Consider the following 23,018-nt stretch of genomic DNA (forward strand, 5'->3'; position numbering starts at 1 on the left):
AAAAAGTTTATATTATAATATATTAGTATAGTACCTACATACATTATTATTTTACCATTTTGATGACAATTGTTGAAATAATGAAAATATAAATATAAGAATAATATAAGTACAAAATATAAAAAGACCTAACTACAATGTTTAACAAAATAATAACATTCACTAAATAAATAGACAGGGAAATTAATAATTTATTTTATAGTATACATAATTACCTAAGTGAAGGTATCCAAGAGTTAAAAGTTGTTAATTTTGATTACATGTTTAATATTTTTGTTATTCAGCAAGAATGCAATTTGCCATGTACCTATCTGCATGGAACTAAATAATATTGAATTGTTTAAAATTACTATTTACGACTGTTGTAACCTGTAGGAAAGTCATAAGACATTAATTCCTGATCCACATATTATGTTGTCTCCGCTTTACTAACGCATAATATACCAAAACCAAAATGTACGTCTAGTTTTTCCAGTTTTGTATTGTTAGCTTAAATATTGGAGTTGACCTATTATCAAATTTAAATGTAAGAACACTAACATTGTTCCCTCGTTGGTTTTTTAACATATTTTAATTTTTAAGCGAGTTATGAGTACTTATATGTGATATATTAATATTTAAAAATGCTCATGATTCACTTCAAAACTAAAATATCGTAAGAAATCAAAGAGAGAAAAGATACCTATAATGGAATGTTTTTACTTTTAAGTTTGGTAATAGGTCAACTCAAATATTTAAGCTGGAGGACTGCCGGAGGACGTACATTTTGATTTTATATTATGTACTATATTGTACTTGTATGAACTCTCTCCTCCAGCACAGACTTCAGCTTTGGAGGTGATCCAACAGAAATATGTTTATTATTATTAAACTTTGTAGATATTGCTTGTCGGAGAATTGAAAAAAATATTATTATTATGCATTAGTAAGACGGAAACAACACATTCAGGTACGACGTCCCTTAATTCATATTCATTAGAAGCCATAATATTATATTTGACATTTAATCTTTACAATCCACAACCTTAGTCCTTAGCATATGTAAGTATACGAAATTTACTAGTACTCCTTAAGTCGTTATTCTAATTAATTATGAACCATGAATAATACATTATATACAATAATACATCATAATCCATAATGAGCAAATAAAAATAACCACTAAAATTTATCCGTGAAAATAACACATGGAAAACTGATGAATTATAATTTCCTTATCAGTTATCAGTGAAATGTCTTGAAAATGCAGTTAACATATTATTTTAACAACAGTCAACAACATAAGAAATTGATAAAAGTATTAATTTTTAAACGGAAATTGACAATATTGTTATTACTTATTTCGTATTTAAGTTAATAGTTATTGGTTGTTTGTTATTTTTTCCGAAAGTTCTTAAACATAGACTACGCGTTACTGAAATCTGATATAAATATTTGAGAAATCGAGTCGACTCTAAAACCACTGTCCGAGTCATCATTCTTAAGGTAATATTTCCCGAACTATAATAAATCGAATTTCGACAGTACCTATTTCATACAAATTATATTGTAATGAAAAAATCAATTAAATAATACATTAGGTAGGTAGAAAATATTGTATAGGGCAAAGTTGACAATTTTACGACAATTATTTTGGACGTTGAAGTAAATATTTTTTGTGCTGAGGTTTAACAATCAGTTTTTGGTAACATTTGTTTTCTTTTTGGTCGTTGGAAGAAATCTTTAATTTTTATGGCGGTTATTGAAATAAATAATAATAACATTATTACTTCTGATTGTCTGAACGCATTAGTTTTAATTGTGTGTACTATTTGATAGTATAAAACCTATCTGGTATTAAAGAATTTTTCATTTCTTTTTCACAGCAACTGTGAGTTTGGTGTTACAATAATCAATTATAAACTGAAAATAACATTTTTATTTCAGAAAATTTTCAAGTCGTTACTCAAATATGAGTGAGTACTCTATGTATATTCAACATGATTGGGATGAATGCATCAGGTAAATTTGTTATTTCAAAATATGTCTGTAATATCTTTGGTTATTGGTTATGCTTTTGTCATTTTTAGATCCGTCGAAAACCGTGTTTGGATATCTGTCAAGCCGAGAAGTAAATATTATAATACTTATTTATTGCATTTTACATCATACATCATAATTTATTCTATACTTTGCTCCCTAACAAATAATCATACTTTTGTTAAGAATAATAATATACAAATATAGCATCAAATATTTTATGTAACTCTTAAGATGGTCCCAGTGTACATGGTCATTTACAATGCAAATCGCACAAGCTCAATGGAATACCTATTATACAAGGGACGAATGGGTTTGAAGTTGAATCGGTATCGTCTCATGCCATTCAAGTAAAGCATTTGTCCTGTCCATCGGTCACATTATTATCACCATACAGAGTTTTTAAAGATGTCCATAATGCTAGCGTAAGTATAATATACTCGCTTCTAATAAAAAAAATTACATTAAAACCATTAGTTTTATTATAGGTGACATCATTGGATGTAGTTGGTGGCCAGTGTGTGTCTGCCTCAGATAGTGTTTTGAAGTCTTGGAGTAGTTTAGATCACGAAAAAGAAAAAGAAGTAAGGCTACATCAACTTATTTAATTTCTAAAAAACGTGGGTGTCTTGTGTTGGGTAGACGGTAAAAATAATCTGAGCAAAAAATTTTGGGAACAAAATGATTATATTGTTAGACGTTTTCCTAATATCCTAAAATTGTTGATTGTTATTCATTTATGATCATAGGTTACAATGACTGGACATTATGGTGACATTTATTGTTGTCGTTGGTTTCCTAGTGTAAAGGTTGTATTAAGTTGTGGCGCTGATTTACGGATCAAAATTTGGAGCTCTGATACCGGAGAATGCGCTGGAACACTAGTAGGGCATACACAAGCTGTTACTGATTTAGCTATTATAGACAGAGGACGAAATATAATATCAGTTTCAAAGTATTTAAAAATTGTATTATTTAAATCAGTAACAATTTACTATTTAGTGATAATTTTTTCTTTCTATTAGAGATGGAACATCAAAATTGTGGCATGTTGGGAGTGGAAAAGTAATCGACGATCTCATTAAGTCAAATCAAACAACATACATAAATTGTTGTTCAATAAATTCACCTAAAAATTTAAATCTGGGAGAACGAAATATACCTGCTTGTAAGTAGTATAATTAATGTATATACTTTAGCTTATATGTAAAACATTAAATATTTCAAATAGCTAATATGCAATATGCATAGTAGACAGTAGTTAAAGTACCTAGTACAAAGAATTGACAATGTGACAATTATCATGCACATCCATTTATATAGTTAGCATTTTGATAAAAATTAATAAATACTAGAGGTTTCCAGTTTTGTAAACATTTTTTCATATACTTTATCAATGATTGAAGGTGGATTGACAATTTCATCAATATTGAGATAATAAAATATATTATTTAAAAACGCATAAATTCTATATTTTGAATTTTTTTGGTAATATATAAATAAAAAAAAAATCAACGCCCATTCAAACTGACTTCTACCCTAAAATTTGGCCAGTGTTCTAGTTTGAACAATTTTCCTCTTAGAGCACTGTTAGAATATACACAATAAATATAAATATCAAAGAATATCATTAAAGAAAGTGTCTTCATTGTTTACAAAGTTGATTTTTAGATCAATATATTTATCATAAATGTATATGAAATGGATGATTGACAAACTGAGGTGATTTTTAAAATATAATTTTGTATATTTATTATTGCAGCTGACCTAGAAATTGGCACAGATGATAAATGCCTGTTAATTGGCTGTGAAAATGGAATGCTTTCGTTGATCGGAGTGTATGCACGTAAGATACTTGCTACAAACAACTTGGACTGCCCAGTGAATGCTTGTCATTTGAACGAAGGCGCACAAATTTATGTCGGTTGCAATGACGGACGTGTTATTTGGTTAGACGAACAATTAGTTATTAAACACTCCATATTTGACACCAATTCGCCAGTCCGTTGTCTCTGTTTGTTTAAAGAACTAGTGGTTTGCGGACATGGCGATGGTTCGTGCGTGATACGGTCGGTTAATAACAAAAAAGCATATCTGACTGGCACCAATGCAGAACCAATCTATGATGTCAGTACAGATACAAGGTTTTTGTACACTGCATGCAGAGATGGCGTCATCAGGAAATATTTGCCTGAACTCTTATAAAACTGAGAAATAAAATTTTTTAACAATATGTAACTGCAGATTCGTTTTAATTATTTTTCACCATTCATTTCTGCTGTTTAATTCTTGGTTAATGAAATACTCATATTATTACACTTGACTTTTTAATACTGTGTTTGAATTGGTCTCGAGTATGTATTTTTTTTTTAAGCCAGTCAATAGTTTCGGAAAAGGGAAAATCATAAAAACAATTATTTATTGTTTCAAAATTTTATTTATCAACTTAAAAACAAATAACATAATCTTAATAAATGAAGAATGATTTTTTTTTTTTTTATCTTTGCTTATTTTGTCTTTACAAAATTGTACGTAAGTTTCTTTTATAAAATGACTATAAATAACTTTGTTTTATTTATAATAAATGTTAAATTATTATGGTGTGAGTGTATTCACCAGAAAAAATGACAGCAAATCTATCGGTTATTATAAATACTTGTATAATTTTTATTTCAATTCATAGGAGTGTATTGTGGGGGAAGGGGGCAGAAAGTATTGTTCTGTAGGTATTTCATATATACTTGGGGTACTGGGAGTGAGAAGGGGTTTTTAGGAGTTGACGATGGCTGCATTGAGAACGACCGTCGTGGGCTGGTGTACGTCAGGTTCGGTCGCTGTTGGCAGTGCGTCTACGCCCCGACGGTGCTCGTTGTGTCAGAGTAGATTAGGGGTGGTGAGCGGCACATTTGGTACGGTAGGTCGACCTTCCAACTTGCTGTACTCCAACAGAAATTCCTTGGGCACTTTGCGCCACGTGAGCGCATCAAACACATAATACGTGCCCCGTTCATATGTACTAGTTTTCTCTATTAAACTCAATCCAGGCGCTTGCGTAATCCATACGCGCTCTTCCATATGATAACGCCAGTCTCGAGAGTACCTGTTGCAATATAAATTGTATATTAATATTACTTTGTAAGGTATGAAAAGTATAAAAAAGTATTTACAATTCATTAGCAGCCGCCAATTGTATTGCATCACCATAATTAGTGTAAAAGAGGTAGAACAACAGGTCTTCTTTATACCTGGACAACTTGACTTGCGCTAACTTATCCCTAAAGTGTAAAATATATAACATTAGATTTTGAAAAAATATAATTGTTTTTGTATTTTATTTTTTACCTGATTCCATGATTAATAATGTACTCAGGAGGTCCATGGAATTCAACATCTTGCGGCCGACATGGGGCGTCTGCCCAAGGGCCAGCAAAAGTTGGGTAAATATTTTCAGGTGAGTTCAAGTTCAGCCCTAGCGCAGTTAAATCTTGTCCAAGAGCCAATGATACCAAGTTGGGATCCGATTCTGCTGCCCTGATGAACGTCAATAGACCAACAATACCAAATTGATCACGTACCATACTACCAGGTATGTTAGTCACTTTACCTATATTAAAATTGAAATTAAGTCGAGAAATAACACATAATCAATTTGTAACACAAACCATCAGGTGATGTTTGCACTCCTTTTTTGGTTCCCGAGTCTCCATTTTCTTGAGAATTATTGTCCGATTGGCTATTCAGGTTGTTCAGTCTCTGATCCGACAGATGGTCAGTAGACGATTGCATTCCATTCTGATCTAATGAAATGGTCGTCGAGCCAGAAGTTGTTGTTGAGGACTGTTGGTTTGGATCCGTTGTCGTAGACGAGGTAGTTGTAACACTGAGAGGTTGCGTACCAGGCAATGCTGGAAAGTCTTTACTACTCATTGTAAATTCGCTCGTTTCGGACGTCGGTGCTTTCACCATTCCCACTATAATAGTAACGCACAATTAATATGATTAAAAAGAATTTTAAACAAATAAGATTGTGTGTTCCTTAATAGTTTATACAATTGTACCACTAAGTTACCACACAAATACAGAACGATTTTAACTCACTACTAAACAGCTGATCAAATGATTTGAATGGTGAATGTTTACCATAAGGTTTTCCTGCAGGCATTGTGCTGGAATGTAGAACACCGACATTGTCTCCTTGCCCACTGCCGGATATACGTCCAGTGGTGAGAGAAGGAAACTCAGACGGGTCCAGTATAGGAGGTGCTGCATTGCCATTGTCAACATGGTTGCTGCCAAATGCCGAATGAAAACCATGCTGGGAGGACAAGTTGTAGCCAGACGTAGATCGACTGCTACTAGAACTTGACCCACCATAGTTATTCATTGCGTTATTCGCCAATGATGTTGAACTCCTTTATTAAATTATGTATACATGTCAAACTATAATACATATTCATTTGTTTTTTTTCTAGGATTTGTGACAAACCATTCTTGCATGAGTGATGCGATACCCGGCATATGATTTCGCCTGTCTGCTCCGGGGTTGGTCGCAAACCCGCCTCTCTGAAATATACCTCTCGATAGGTTACTGGCTTGTGGCGACTGCATGTTGATTGACGCCCGATTAGGCGACAGCTGTTGGTGTTGTGGTGTAAACATTTGCTTGCTGCCGCGGTAGCCACTGTTGCGCCTGTTGTTAACGTTGTAATGTGCCTAAGCACACGTCTTATATTCAGCTTGCTATAAAATACAAACAAATATTTTAGTAAATATATTTAATTGAATTATCTATATAACTTATAATTTAAAAAATGAGGGAAAAATAGATACACAATTATTAGAACATTAGAACTCTATTAAATTAAATCAATATAACCAATATACCTAGGTAATATGTTATTACTATTACCACATATTTCAAATTTTATATTTTCATAATAGGCATTTAAAACATTATCTAATAATTACAGACAAATTAATAATGAGTAAATTGTACTAAATACTACTAAATATGTAGGTGTGATATTATAATTATAAATAAGTTTTTAGTATAAGTCTTTGGTATCCTTAATAAGATTTCTTCAAATTACTTATTTTGAATACTATTGTTTAATTAAGAATCACAGGATGGCTGTTTTTAGGGAAAATGTATGTAAACATACTTAGATAATTCTCATTAAGTATTAGGTAAAACAGTTATGTCATTTGTTTTAAGATCGTTAAAAGACAAACACAGTGTGACACCCTGGAAATCAGTTTAATTAAATAAATTGAGTCATGTTAAAATGCTTTCCATGTACCTACCTACCTAAAGTTATAAAATTATAGAAGTTATATATTAATAGAAGTTAACCAAAATAATAAATAATATACGTATAGTACAATACTACATTTTAAATAATGTCTGTCATAATGGTTTAAATTTTGTGTATGTATAAATATATATATGTACAATGCAATAGATAACATCACTATAACATGGTAGGTATAATATATAGGTATTTATATTATTATACGCACAAACAAAAAGTACACATTAATTACCCACTAAATTTTTATGAATATATTATTATATTAAGATAAAAAATAATAACAATAATTGTAATCAAATGTTTATTATTTATGTAGGTATGCATTGGCCTTATTTTAAAAATCAAACAATACAATAACAATAATAATGATGTCTCTATTAAATTTATTTTATTAATTTAAATTTTTTGAGTACTGTAACTAATAGAAAAAACATTGGTACCTAATTAGTTTTTGTTTTTAAATAAATATAATAATATAGGTATTGTCAGTATAGGTAAGAGTGCACTATGCATGAAATATTATTCATCAGTACCTATGGTTGGTTCTCAATGATTACTCACTTCATTTTAATTACATATTTGATAAGTTGTTTTTGTTATAATAAGATACACACGTAAATATATATATTTTTTTTTAATTGTTTAAAACAATACAAAGTTAACAAAGGTTTAATAAAATTTAAATAACTGTTTTGATAGATATTTCAAAGAAGTCAATTAACAAAAATTTGTCTTTTGAGTTATGTCAATAGTTATTTTATGACAATCAAAATCATTCAAGCTGTGTATTATTAGGCAGTAGCATGCATGGCGAACGGTAATTTCAGAGGCAATTGCCTCATGAGACTTTTCTTAAATAGAGGGGTGGGTGGTAGCCAGTGGGTCCCCTAGTAAATGTAATATGATATTCTCAATAGGTAGTCAATAACGATCTGAAATATAATTAATTATATTAATACATTATTATGCATTAATACTTGAGATATTTGTAACTTGCCTCTGGAAAATGTTTAGTTCGCCACGCAACTGTTATTAGGTATACCTAGGTTATGAATATTATACAATAATAATAATAGCTGATTCGTAAATTTATGTGTCTTATAAAATCAATAACTTATTTTGTACAACAACATTGTTCCAAATGATAAATATCAGTCAATATTTAATGTTGACAGAGATCTCGACGGGGATCTTATCTATTTCTTTCAGTTAAAATTAAAACAATAGATAATATTGATGATTTTTAATCATAAATTAGGTCAACAGTTTAAAATAGTAATACCTATTCATGTTAATTTTTCAAAAAAATGGTTTTACCTAGGTACTTGTGAAGAGCGTAAATCAAAAGCGAAAGGACATATTATTTTTTTTTATATTATAGGTACCTAAGTATGAATTGAAAGCATTGCATTTAACTACTAGCAGGCACTTAGAAATTGAGCCATAATTTACACAACATACACTAATTATAAAATATAATGCATTTAAATAAAGGATTAATATCTGTCAGTTGTAATATGACATTTATATAAATGATATAGGTACCTAATGTAGTTATAATGTATAATATACCTAATCAAAGTACAACTTAATAAACAATAGGTAACAAACTAACAAAGTAAATATATTGTCATACTTAAGTTGATAATTAAATTATTATTATATTAGTGGTAAATGTATTGGTACTTATTCATTTATGTAGTATTAACTCAAATACATCGCATGGACAAGCCGAAGAGCAGATTTAAAAACAATTAAAACAAGGTTAATTGTACAATTCTTAAGTACTATGCCAAAATATTTGAATGACATTTTATTAGCATATTATTGCATTTATTTGCATTAAATTAAACTAACCCAGAAATATAATTATATTATGTGTACAATACTACAATAAATGAATAATAAATAAATTAAAACCAAATTGAAAATAGATACCATCATCTTGTGTGAAAAAAGCAAACAATTAAATTTTTTAATTATCCAACCATCACTTCAAGAAATACATTTTGAATTATTTATAGGTAGGTAGTAGGTACCTACTTAGAAATTCTGCCTACATAATTGGAATTTAAAACTCAAATCGCATTTTCCCCACATAACACCTATTTTATATCTCTTTGTTTATCATATTTTACTTAAGCTCTAAATGATATGAAAATTTAAAATGGGAATATAATAGTCATAATGGACAAAATATCCACTCCTATCAAATAGTTACCTGCCGGTTTCAGTTTACCTATAACGAAGAATATTTAAACATCATGTCTGCACCGAATAATATACTTGTATACATTGATCGAGTACTTTAAAACAAATGTTACTAATCAAAATGAACACGAGTCGGTCAATCGGTGAGCTCACACAACCACAAAAACGGTGTAACGACGCTCTGTTCGCGTAGCGACTTCAATTTGATGGAACACCTACCTGGCACATGTAACCAACTGGGATCAAATCCCACGCTCAGCGGAGGTACGAGCATGGTTCTCATTGTTCCGAGGCACGGTCGCGCGATTGAAGGCGACCGACCAACGGACTTCAATATTGGAAGAACATGCGTTGACCACCACCGGCGATCAGTGGGAAAAAACGAGGACGAGAGACTGGGACAAAGGAGATAGGAAATCGAAAAAGCGGCGGCGGGCAAGCGACCGTGAAAAACGAGTGTGCCGCGTTTTCGACTTACGTTCGCGCGTACGGCGGCGGCCCCGCTCGGTGCTTACCTTTCGGGGGGGAGGTGCTCGCAAATGGAAGTGCGCGAGCGGTGACGGCCGTCTGCCGATCCGTTCAACGACGTCCGCTGGCCGACATGCCTGGCGCCAGCGCCAGCGGGCTCAAAAGCAAAAGCTACCGTCCGTGTTGACGCGGTCGTCCTTGTCGTCGTCGTCGTTGTTGCTGCTATTGTTGTCGTTGTTGTTGTTGTTGTTGTTGACGATGTCGTTTTGGCACCGACGCACAGTCCGTATGTTGGCGCGCGATTTACTGTGTTAAGCGGCGGCGGCGGCGTGTGGTGCCGAAAAGCGTACTGTTACACACACACACACACTCACGCACAGATTTACACTCACACACAAACGCGCTAAGACGCGGTGGCGGCGGCGGCGGCGGACTCGGAGTGGATAAAAATAAGTGATGAAGATAAATAATAATTATGGTGGAAAAACGATTTTGGCGGACAGTGGTCGGTGACACGACGGCGTGGAGCGAAGAAAAGATGATGGGCAAAAAAAAAAAGAAAAAAAAACCAGAGCTGCCGAAACCGCTAACGTTTTATAACAACTCTCGCGGAGTAGACGCGCGACTCGAGCAACAGCAGTTGTGTCGGCGGCGGCGGCGGTGGTGTCGATGATGATGATGATGACGACGATTGACGGTGCCCTGGTGGTGAGGGTCGGCAACGGTCTCGTGTTGTATTATAACAATATGTACATATGTATATCGTATAGAGTTATCGTAAGGTAGACTTTTGCGAAACGGCCGAGCGGGGACGAGTGTGTATGTGTGTGTGTGTGTGTGCGTCTGTGTGTATGGGTATGTGCGCGTGTGTGTACCAATATACGATAAGTACACCTACTCGGCCGCCGACAAACTCAATAACACGTCTGGTGAGCAAAACAAAGCACCAGCGACGGGCCGTGGAAGAGAAAACGGCCCGATGGTTCGCCGGCCTCGGGTTCCCGGGAAATTCGGGTGTCGAGCGCGCGTCCGTCTGTCCCCGACACCCGGGCCGTGGCCCGCGGAATTGGTAATTTTCGCCGTCCCGTTCGCGAAAAATTCCCGTCTTCCCGGACGTCACGCCGATAACGCGCTGATAACGCAGCGATATCTTCTTCTACGGCTGGGCGCCCCACTCCGCCCTCCGCAATCCCCGTCCCACCAACCCGTCGCACTGCTGTTACACTTAATTTGCCATTGGGCGTTGGTTGTTCCATTTCGCTGCTCGTCGCCCGTTTCCCATATCCTTTTTCACACTCTTTCCGATTTTCCGGATTTCCATCTCGTCGATATTTTTCACGTCCAGCACACGGTCCAAAAATGGCGCTCAGCGATGCCGATGTCCAAAAACAAGTGAGTACTTTGCGTAACCATCAATGTCCACAGCGACCGCTGTCATACCGACACCTTGCGGTCGCTTCATCGTCACCATGTCATTCCTTCGACGTTGTGTCCTGTTTTTTTATGACAGCCCAGACTTAACTCATGGATTTCTGTTTTTCTTTCTCAGATCAAACACATGATGGCCTTCATCGAACAGGAAGCCAATGAGAAAGCCGAGGAAATCGACGCCAAAGCCGAAGAAGAATTCAACATTGAAAAAGGTCGTCTGGTCCAACACCAGCGACTCAAGATCATGGAGTATTTTGAGCGCAAAGAGAAACAAGTGGAGTTACAGAAAAAAATGTGAGTGTGCCTCTGAAGTGTTTGTCTACAAATTGAACACACCCTTGTCCGCTTCAAGGTTACAATAGTTGTGTAGATAAAACGTATAAAAACTATCCACCTGACAATTAATTATCCCATCATATACACCAGTAAATAATTATCATAATGGATATAGGTATCTAAATCTAAATTTTTTCATCCAACTTTAGAATGCAAAACATAAAATAAATTGTTTGTACTGCAGATTGTTAGTACCTATACTCCTTTTCAAAAGAGAATAAACCGCTTTCGCTCATGTTGAATGATTCTATTGGTGCGTTGAGAACCACGTGATCACGCTAACATTCGAAAATTGGTAGGGAATGTGCGCCGCTGCACATAAATTGTTCGCCAACCGGTATATTCTCTTTTGAAAAGGAGTATAGTTGAAAAATAGCTATTTTTAAACTAGGTATAGAGAGCAGTAATTAAAAAGGATGTCTGATTTAAGTAATTTCTTTTATCTTTTGATGAATTTTTAAAAAATACATTTTAAAATGTAAAAATACTGAAATTTCTGAAATCTAATTTAAGTTGTTAATAATAATAATAAATAGTGGTACCTAATCTTATTCATTCATTTAAGAGGACGCTACCCATACATTTGTTATCTATGTCTTACACATGTACAACATAGCAAATGTTTGTTCTTTAGTTTCAATAGTGTGATGTTAGTTTTGATATTAGAGTGTATTAGTCAACTAATCATCAAACTTTTAGGTAAAAACATTATCTGTGCTTAAGCGTTGACAATTTTTTGATATTTTTATTTTCAAGCAAGATTTAGGTTTATGAAATATCAGAAATCAAAAATGCTCATATCTTGCTTGAAAATTAAAATATCAAATAAAAGCAAACGCTTAAGCACATATAATGTTCTTATCTAAAAATTTTATAGTTAGGTGAATTAATTTTAATATCAAAATTACACTATTGAAACTAATGAACAAAAATTTGGTACGTCGTTTTTGCTATGCCTTCTTATATCAAGTGTGGTTCAAGAAAAAGTTTGAAAAAAAAGCTTAAATAGACCGGTGGACATAATTTTTTATTTGATTATGGATTCCATTTTAATATATATATATATATTATGAATAATTGAACTTAGTATATATAGTGTTTTTACAATTGTTTAATTAAAAAATTTTTTAGTCAATCTTCTAATATGTTAAATCAAGCACGTCTTAAGACATTAAAAGTGCGAGAAGATCATGTCAGTGATGTATTAGATGAAGCAAGAAAGCGTCTGGTCAAAGTGACAAATAACCCTGATTTGTACAGAGAGGTTCTTAGAAAATTAATATTGCAAGCAATCTTACAGGTTAGACAAATAGCAATAGTAATATACTATGTAGGTATTCAAATAAATAAATTGTCCTTGCATTAAACAATACATTTTAAAATGACTACATTTTTTTATTTTTTATTTAAAACTAAATGTTATACACATAGTCATTATTATTAATAGGCACCTTAATATTATTTTTGTGTGTTAGTTTTTATAGTTAATTTTAAAACTATCATAATTTTCTACAAAATAAAAATTTAAAAAAAAACTGTAATAAGAGCTCTAGATTATATTTTTCCCTGTAAATTTGATAATAGGTCAATTTACTATAGTATTAAAATAATAACACAGCAAAATATATTCTTAAGTAGACGTTACACCAATATTTGTTGTCTCCATCTTACAAGTACGTAACATAGAAAATTGTATTCACGGCATAACATGTTTACCTCTGTTAGCTTAAAAATTTGAGAAAGGTAAGATTACTATCTAGGCAATCTCATGGGCTTCATTATATTTTAATTTTAAAGCGAGTTATGAGTATTTTAAAATTGTAAATTGTTTGTGCATCTTAAAATACTTATAACTCACTTTAAAATTTAAATCTAATAAAAAGCCGATAAGATTACTTAAATAATAATCTTAACTTTAAATTTTATAAGACAGTGGTATGGTGAACATAATTTTTTGCGACCTTTGTCTAAACTTAAATGGGTGGGTGGTGGTGTGTACGTGAGGCCATGAGAATAATATGAGATTGACTTGTCATAATAGAAAATTAAATTTTAATAAATAACTAACCGTTGGGACTTGTAAATTGTACAGTTTATACTTATAAAAATGGTGGTGGTGGTAGTAAAAATAAAATTGCATTGGGCCTCACACACACAAAAATGTTCTACTTGCCACTACAATTCACTCAAATTTTTAAACAAACGAAGCTACAGTGTTCAGCTGAGCGTACAAGTTGCTATGTTACGCACTTGTAAGACGAAGACAACAAATGTTAGTGTAACGTCCACTTAACATTAAATTTGGCTTGTTGTGCATTAATAAGATGGAGACAATACATGCGGGGGTAACATCTTTATAACCATATACTTTTTATTTATTTAAAGGTACCTTTAGGCTATATATATATTTTTAAATTTATTATAATCTATTAATACCAAATTTATATTTAATTATAATAATTATTTATCTATTAAAATATCAATTGTTTATACTGATAATATTATTATAATATTATTTGAAAATAATGTTTGTTACTGTTTGATTTAGTTGTTGGAGAAAAATGTCACATTACGTGTTCGTGAAATCGATTTATCAGTTGTGGAAGAATTAGTGGAAGAAGTGGCAGCAGAGTATAAGACAGCATCCAATAAGGATGTAATACTGAAATTGGATACAGATTCGTTTTTAGCCCCTCAAACGTGTGGTGGTATTGAGTTGTTGGCACATAAGAATAAAATAAAAATTTGTAACACACTGGAATCGCGATTGGAACTGATTGCTCAGCAGTTGGTACCAGCTGTACGAACTGCATTGTTCGGCCGCAATCCAAACAGAAAATTCGCTGAATAATCGCAGCAAATCCCCACAGCAATAATATGCGTATTAAAAACAAATATAAAACATTCTATTTAAAATATTTTTTCGCATTCCATTTGGTATCTATTTAATTGCATAAATTATAACCATCCCATCTATACATAGTTTAGGTTCAATACACAATTATTTCATTTTGAGTCTACATATTTTAAGTTAATATTTTGAGTGAATTTTTTTTTTCATTGTTGTAGATTAGTGTCAAGTTTTATCGTGTAAATTGTTGTTTAATTCATTAATATACAAATTATATTGGTATTGTTATTGCTGTATTATTATTTATTTACTTTTTTTTTTGTGACATCGAATAAATACATTTTAACAAAACTGCCAATTTTACAGAATTTTAACATTAAAAAGTATTTTATTTTAGATTCTGTGTAAAACTTCAGGTAGCAAATGTGATATTGTATTCTTGTTGGTATATTAGATGAAATAAACACAAGAATATCTAAGCCTAACTTCGGTGTTAGACAAAAATTATTTTATATTTTTGTTATATTTAGAAGGAATTCTAGTTGTAGAGAATTTAAATTCTACCAAATATATTTACAATTCCACAGATATACATTATACATACTTTATATAGTATTTTCTAGACAAGATATAATTCTCAAAATATTTAGCTATGGACAAACATTTTAAATTAAATAGGAATTATGTTTGTAGGTCAAAAAGCTTAATTATTAAGTATTATAATTTATAAGTATCCTCAATGGAATTCTTATAATAATTAATACAAATAATTAATTCTTATAATAATTTTTCATTAAGTTAAATCAATTTTTATAAGCAACGAGCGTTCAATTATTAAATTGGATATTTATACAAAAAGTACTGATTTTTCATAAAATGATTTTAACTATGCTCTAATTCAACAAATATTCAATCGTATAGAGACTATTGGTACTTTTTGGTATCACACATTTACTTATATAATATTATATTATCATTTTCCTTATTCTAATTGTAATTAAATATTAGACCAATTTGTATGGTACCTATTTATGTCACTGTAAAAATTACTAAACTAAAAGATTTTAAGATATCTGAATAAATGCCCTACATTGGTTATACTGATAAGCAGGTATATCGTGCCAGTCATCACTCATCAGATAATCGAACTTACGTACCTACTTAATTACCTCCTGATCTACAGAGGGTTCTCTTGGTTGAATATTCGAACACTGAACGACTAAAACAACACTAAAATATCCTATAAAAATGTGCAAACTTACCAAGTCCGCTGCCCACGAGGACTACGAAGCGGTGGGAATAGACAACGCGTCTACGCGAGTCGAAAGAAAAACGCACTGATCACTGTTCGGTAAAAGAACCCCTCAGGTTGTCGTATACACGATAAGGACCCAATAGTGACCGGTTCTTAGGGGCGTGGGTGGTGCGCATGTGCTACGGTGCGATAACAAAATAGATGGATATATCGCACAAATTTATTTTTCCGTGGAATGGTATACTGTATACACTAGCGCTGATCGCAGGACGATGCCACTGGCCAGAGCGTGGTAGGAGGATCAAACAAAGGGTTCTGCGGCTTCAAGGACTATCTCGCCGGCGTCAGATCCCTTTTACAGCCAGCCGTTCGCTCCAACGACATTCATATATGTGTGGGGCACATGGCATTGTGAATGCGAGTTGCCCTCCTGTTGCGAGACCGCATTGCGTCAGTGTTGTAGGCACATCGTATTATGTATTTTACATCGGCGATGACCTGCGTGTATAGCAGGGCTGTCGTTTGTTATATTATTAGAATTTACCAACTTATCACAGAATATTTATCATTACACCACGAACCTATTCACAGAATATTACACTCGTCCGCGTTGCGTCTGCAATACGTCGGCATCGACTCATACTTTACACCTAATTGTAATAAGAAATAACCATAATATACGATATTATAATTATTTGTACATAATACATGCAATGTTTTTGGTAAACATTTGTTCAGCCCTAGTACCTACTAAAGTTAACTAAAAAAAAAATTAATTAAAAAATATCCTTACAGGAATACACAATAGGTACAGTCTCACGAGTCAGTGCGTCAAACACCATCTCCGCTCGCCCGAATGGTATCTCGTATGGTCGTATGCAATGATTTATTTATTGAATTCAAAATTAACACATTCATTATTACAGCGAAGTACTTACATATACTTACCATAGGCGCAATTTGAACAACTGTTAGGGAGAGGGGATACATTTATATAATCAACACAGACCCGCAGATGCTCCGCCCCGCACCCCCTCACCGCTATTGTAATAATTTTTTCGGCAATAATATAAATTATAATACATACATGTACCTAGTTAATAGTTTGGTACACAACAGATTTAAAACAAACGAAACAATATGATCAGAGGTATGGTCTATCCCCATTGTTTAAATGTATTAGGAAATGTATAAAAATGGTTGACATTTAATACATAAAATGTATCTATAGATAGGTCCACAGGCTATCGTAGATAAATTAGTTTTATGAAACAAACAACATTTTTATTGTTTTTCAAGCTGGAGGCTGCAGTCAATTTTGAATTATAAACCAAAAGCACTAAATACAATTAAATACAAATAGGTAATAAAATATGATTATTGGTTAGAGATGGCAGTTAATACTAAAAACAGATATTTCAATAATGAACATAAAAATTAGAGCAGAAAATAAAAGGCATGGTCATTATTATCCGCCAAGAAACGCCGGGTAATTAAGCTAGTTGATAATATAATATTCTTAATAATTGTTTTAAGTTGTTTGCACAAACAAAATGTGTTGCCCGGCGAATTGTATAGGCAAAATAGGTACATTACTGAAGCGTTCGATATTGTCCAAAAGGCCATAACTATAATACATTTTAGCTCATCGCAAACATACAGTGCATACTGCATACTCCGTTGGCGACAGACAGTGGTTAAGCACAATCCAAAACGCAATCACTCAAATCCACATTTCATAGATCCATTCGAATATGCGAAATAACCACATTTTCTCGGTGAACGAAATAAAGAAATATTAATATGATAGGTACCTACATAATAATATAATATATCCGATATTGTGTACACATTCAAATACGAGTAAATCTGAACACGAGGAGTCAATTATTAATTGTAATTAGTTCATTAAAGAAAGATTATGCAGATGGCACCGAGTGATCAAAGTTTAAAAATGTATATAAAAGAGTCGGAGATAAAATAGTGAAAAAAAAATGGAAGGGGACGTGGGCGCCTGTAAGCAAATTAATTTTGAAGCAAAAATAAAAATTTAGAAAAAATTATACGGTGCACTAAATGGGAACGCATTACAAACTGCGGTCTACAATCTACAGATTCTTAAATCTAAATTATTACTCAGAATATTTAGCTTATTGAAGAACGATTCAGAGGTCTCCCCGAGATAGCGTGTCAAAGTTTAAAACAAGGCTTGTATTTTTACAATTAAAACGTTATACAAGTTTTCCATTTATCGTTATTATCAGGATTAAAACGTTATCCAAGTTTTGCGTTTATCGTTATTTGGAATAGTGTTACTACCTATATTAAATGTATTAATAATAAGTAATAACTAATGCGGTTAGCCCGGGTAGGTAATGGCCCGGATACGAAATATAATAATAATATAATCAATTGTATAAAAAAAGAAACGCTTGCTATGTCAGGGATCGTCATGTAAACTTTCTTGATTTTAGATTCTGAACGAAGCGATGAATGTATTGATTTTACAATAATGTTTTTTTTTTTTTTTTTATTAATTTTTATTATTTTTTTTTATGTCTGTCATCACATTTTAGGACAGTAAAAGTGCTTGTATTTTCTTCAACAGTAACTTTTATGATAGGAAAGTGAATCTAGTTGGTACTTAGGAGGGTCAAAAGTAAAAATTTCTTAGTAGTTTTCAAAAGCGACATGAAAAACAAAAGAAAAATTAAGGAAAAACGGGAATTTTTACGCAAAATATGTTTTCGAGAAAATCGATTTTGGTTTTTGGTGTAACTCTAAAACAAATGACCGTAGGTACATGAAATTTTGACATTTTCGGTTTCCATTTTTTTTAGAATTTTTTTCTTCAAATATCAATAAAATTTTATTTGTTGGGTAAAAAAGCTTGAAAATTTAATACAAGGCTCCTACTAAATTGTTAAAATGACATTTGAAAAATATTAAAAATCCTTAGTCACAGTTTTTATTTATAAGCACTTAAAGTTCAAATCTTGACAAAATACAGAAAAGTCACGAAATTTAGCAAATTATTTTGAGTTGAGAATTCATAAAAATTTTCCTTTTTCAATTTTAGATTTGAAAATGTAATACAAGATTATCCATAAGTTTGTCTACCTTTATCAAAAAAAAAGAAAATGTCTACAAGAAAATCAAATTAAATTTTTATGAGCGTTTGAAATTCATATTTTTACAACATTTGATATTCACTCGATTTATCGTGTAACGATTTTCTTATTTTGTTGTAATTAAAAAACGTATGACTTTTATGCAAGGCTCCTGATATATTGTTACAATAGCAGTTGAAAAATATTGAAAATACATAGGCACAATTTTTTTTTATAAGCATTTAAAGTTCAAATTTTGACAAAATTTATCAAATTTAAAATGTAATCATTATTTTGTAGTTCAAAATTTATGAAATGTTCAACTTTTATAGCTAAGGATTAAGATTCCACGTAAATAGGTTATATATAATTTACTTTATTAACAATAATATCATCAAATATACTTAAAATTACATTTCAATTACCATACTTACTTGATACGTTCAAATCGAAATAAAGTTAAGTTCCAGTCGAAATAAAGTTAAGTTCCATATAACCTTATATCAAAGTTAAGGTCCAATCGAAATAAAGTTAAGTTCCATATAACCTTATATCAAAGTTAAGGTCCAATCGAAATAAAGTTAAGTTCCATATAACCTTATATCAAAGTTAAGGTCCAATCGAAATAAAGTTAAGTTCCATATAACCTTATATCAAAGTTAAGGTCCAATCGAAATAAAGTTAAGTTACATAGAAGTTTTTATAACAGTTAAGTTCCAGTCGAAATAAAGTTAAGTTCCATATAAGTTTATATTAAAGTCAATTTCAATCCTAATTAAAGTTAAGTTACATAGAAGTTTTTATAACAGTTAAGTTCCAGTCGAAATAAAGTTAAGTTCCATATAAGTTTATATTAAAGTTAAGTTCCAGCGAAAATAAAGTTAAGTTCCATAAAACTTTTTATTAAAGTTAAGTTCCATAAAAGTTAAGTTCCAGTCGAAATAAAGTTAAGTTCCATATAACCTTATATCAAAGTTAAGGTCCAATCGAAATAAAGTTAAGTTCCATATAACCTTATATCAAAGTTAAGGTCCAATCGAAATAAAGTTAAGTTCCATATAACCTTATATCAAAGTTAAGGTCCAATCGAAATAAAGTTAAGTTACATAGAAGTTTTTATAACAGTTAAGTTCCAGTCGAAATAAAGTTAAGTTCCATAAAACTTTTTATTAAAGTTAAGTTCCATAAAAGTTAAGTTCCAGTCGAAATAAAGTTAAGTTCCAGCCAAATTAAAGTTAAGTTCCATAAAAGTTTTTATAACAGTTAAGTTCCAGTCGAAATAAAGTTAAGTTCCATAGAAGTTTATATTAAAGGTAAGTTCCAATTAAATTAAATTAAAAAGTTCAGTTACCTTGAGAACTGAACATTTTATTCAGTAAAATATAACATAGTTATTTTTTCAAATAACAATATACTTATATACTCGTATACAATAGTAATATAATGTAATTACTACCATCGATGGGTTATTACATTTAGGTAAACCGAAAAACAATGATTTTGAAAAACACCAAGCACTGCGTATGGCGTATCCAATAAAGACGCTGTGTGCCAGTACGACGTCGTTAGAGCACCCGGACGGGGATTTGGTTTTACGTAAAAGGGAAAGGGGTACAAATTTTTTATGGAGGGTACAAATGGGTGCAAATCGGGTAAAAAACAATGAGATATGTTATGGGGTTGACGATGTATGGGTGCCAAGACAACGCACCTTCTCGAAGCCCATTTTGTCTAGAATATAGTTTAATTTTTTTTTTACTACCTACTTAAGGAGTGCCCTGTGGAGATAAAAACTTCTGTAAGTCTTTAATAACTTAATGTAAAAAAAGTGGGTAAGTGGTATCGCTCTGCTGTACAGTAGGTTGCAAGTTGGTCACTGTAATGGATGATGTTACATTTCAATTCAATGATATAATATCATTGAATAAGAAAAACGATTCTGAACGAAAAAATATTACCAAGTATATTTGATGATATTATTGTCAATAAAGTAATTTATATAAAACCTATTTACATGGAGCCTTGTTTTCAATTTTCAATCTTTAGCAATAAAAGTTGAACATTTTATAATTTTTAATTAAAAAATAATTATTAAATTATAAATTTGATAAAATTTGTCAAAATTTGAACTTTAAATGCATATAAAAAAAATTGTGTCTATGTATTTTCAATATTTTTCAATTGCTATTGTAACAATATATCAGGAGCCTTGCATAAAAGTCATACGTTTTTTAATTACAACAAAATAAGAAAATCGTTACATGAGAAATCGAGTGAATATCAAATGTTGTAAAAATATGAATTTCAAACGCTCATAAGAATTTAATTTGACTTTCTTGTAGACATTTTCTTTTTTTTTGATAAAGGTAGACTAACTTATGGATAATCTTGTATTACATTTTCAAATCTAAAATTGAAAAAGAAAAATTTTTATGAATTCTCAACTCAAAATAATTTGCTAAATTTCGTGATTTTTCTGTATTTTGTCAAGATTTGAACTTTAAATGCTTATAAAAAAAACACTGACCAAAGATTTTTAATATTTTTCAAATTTCTTTGTAAAAATTTAGTAGGAGTCTTGTATTAAATTTTCAAGCTTTTTACCCAACTAATAAAGTTTTATTGACATTTATAGAAAAAAATAAAAAAAAAACACATATCATTGTAAAATCAATACATTCATCGTTCCACTCAGAATCTAAAAGTAGAATTCTTATTTGAAAAACCGAATTTTTCATTGCCACTAGACATTTTCTAGGTAGTACAAAAAATTCAAGAATTTCAAAGTAAAAAATAAGGGGTGAGCATACCTGGCGAATTACACTGTATTTTGTATATGAAAATATAGTGTTGTATTGGTTGATAAAAATTATACTTATATTTGACAGACTTCAATCTAATATATACAATTCTCGTGTCACAATGTTAGTTACCATACTCCTCCGAAACGGCTTAACCGATTTTTATGAAATTTTATGTGCATATTCAGTAGGTCTGAGAATCGGCTACTATCTATTTTTCATACCCCTAAATGATAAGGGTTGTCCAGAAAAAAATAAAAAATAAAAATAAAAATAATATTACTATTAAAATAATATAGTGTATTATATTATATTGGTTGCTATTGGTTAATCGAACATGTTTGTTGATTTGTATTATTATTTTTTGTCAATATATATATATATGAATGTTTGTGTGTAGATTATACATCTGGGTAAATTTGGTTTTTTTAATATCGGATTTTAGTACGGTTAGGACGGTTAGGATTTTGTATTAATTGATTATATTAATCCACCATAGGTGGAATTAAGTAAAAACGACAAACTTGGTATAACTTTGATACTTTAGAGTTAAATCATACACTTACGTACAAACAGGCACGGGGTCCGCGATCTACCGCAGGTAGATTGCCTACCTGTTAATATACTGCTGCAAATCAGAATTTTTATTCCGGGCAACAGAAAAGTTAAGATAAATCTAGAACATCATAAACCTAATTTTAAATAACGCATTGAACAAAGTTTGAGTCGTATACAGTTTGTACATTTAACAAGTAACGAAGTGCACGGGATCGATCAGCTAGTATAATATATTAAAGTCCAATCATTATAACAGTCGTTATTTATCATTATTAGTGTATTACACTATATTACTCACTTAGTATTAGGAATATTTAACTAAAGGTAATAAACACATATGACATTATACCTACATTACAATTTACAACAACAGTGTTATCCAGGAGTTGGGTCTAAGGTCTAAGATAGTGGTTCTCAGCCTACTAAAAGAAATGAGAATGATTGAAAAAAATATTTTAAATTTAACTTTTCGAAACGCTTAAAACAATTATAATAATTCTCATTTATTAACACTGAATTATAATATATAAAATAATTAAAATTATAAATTACTTATACTAGTATAATTATTCTTAACGAATTAAGATTCTGAGCCGAGCAAAGAATGCATTGATTTTACAGTGATTGTGAGTGATCTGTGTTCTTGTTTGTCATCACCTTTTGGAA

The 23,018-nt window shown here is 31.4% G+C and overlaps 3 protein-coding genes across 4 annotated transcripts; 2 read left to right on the top strand and 1 right to left on the bottom strand.

Moving 5' to 3' along the window:
* The first annotated feature begins 1,262 nt into the window (after positions 1 to 1,262).
* LOC132952809 (proteasomal ATPase-associated factor 1-like) lies at positions 1,263 to 4,262 on the top strand. Its single transcript, XM_061025247.1, has 8 exons — positions 1,263 to 1,485; positions 1,927 to 2,001; positions 2,070 to 2,110; positions 2,254 to 2,444; positions 2,508 to 2,603; positions 2,769 to 2,974; positions 3,045 to 3,187; positions 3,782 to 4,262. The coding sequence occupies exons 2-8, from the start codon at positions 1,952 to 1,954 to the stop codon at positions 4,222 to 4,224; spliced, it is 1,170 nt and encodes a 389-aa protein (XP_060881230.1). The 5' UTR covers positions 1,263 to 1,485; positions 1,927 to 1,951; the 3' UTR covers positions 4,225 to 4,262.
* Positions 4,263 to 4,711: 449 nt separating this feature from the next.
* LOC132952806 (CCR4-NOT transcription complex subunit 2-like) lies at positions 4,712 to 11,062 on the bottom strand. Of its 2 annotated transcripts, none has more exons than XM_061025244.1 (7): positions 10,058 to 11,062; positions 6,506 to 6,759; positions 6,160 to 6,431; positions 5,682 to 5,990; positions 5,362 to 5,623; positions 5,187 to 5,294; positions 4,712 to 5,119 (listed from the first exon to the last, which is right to left on the bottom strand). In XM_061025244.1, exons 2-7 carry the CDS (start codon positions 6,676 to 6,678, stop codon positions 4,894 to 4,896), a joined length of 1,350 nt encoding a protein of 449 aa, XP_060881227.1. In that variant the 5' UTR covers positions 6,679 to 6,759; positions 10,058 to 11,062; the 3' UTR covers positions 4,712 to 4,893. The 2 variants fall into 2 exon arrangements, with proteins under 2 accessions (XP_060881227.1, XP_060881226.1); XM_061025243.1 differs by having other exon boundaries at positions 6,118 to 6,431; positions 10,058 to 10,905.
* A 169-nt stretch (positions 11,063 to 11,231) lies between these two features.
* LOC132952810 (V-type proton ATPase subunit E) lies at positions 11,232 to 14,916 on the top strand. The gene is made up of 4 exons (XM_061025248.1): positions 11,232 to 11,402; positions 11,560 to 11,735; positions 12,909 to 13,077; positions 14,326 to 14,916. The coding sequence occupies exons 1-4, from the start codon at positions 11,370 to 11,372 to the stop codon at positions 14,626 to 14,628; spliced, it is 681 nt and encodes a 226-aa protein (XP_060881231.1). The 5' UTR covers positions 11,232 to 11,369; the 3' UTR covers positions 14,629 to 14,916.
* The last annotated feature ends 8,102 nt before the right edge of the window (positions 14,917 to 23,018 follow it).

This window comes from Metopolophium dirhodum, chromosome 9 (assembly GCF_019925205.1).
Source record: "Metopolophium dirhodum isolate CAU chromosome 9, ASM1992520v1, whole genome shotgun sequence".
In the NCBI taxonomy this organism is placed as follows: domain Eukaryota; kingdom Metazoa; phylum Arthropoda; class Insecta; order Hemiptera; family Aphididae; genus Metopolophium; species Metopolophium dirhodum.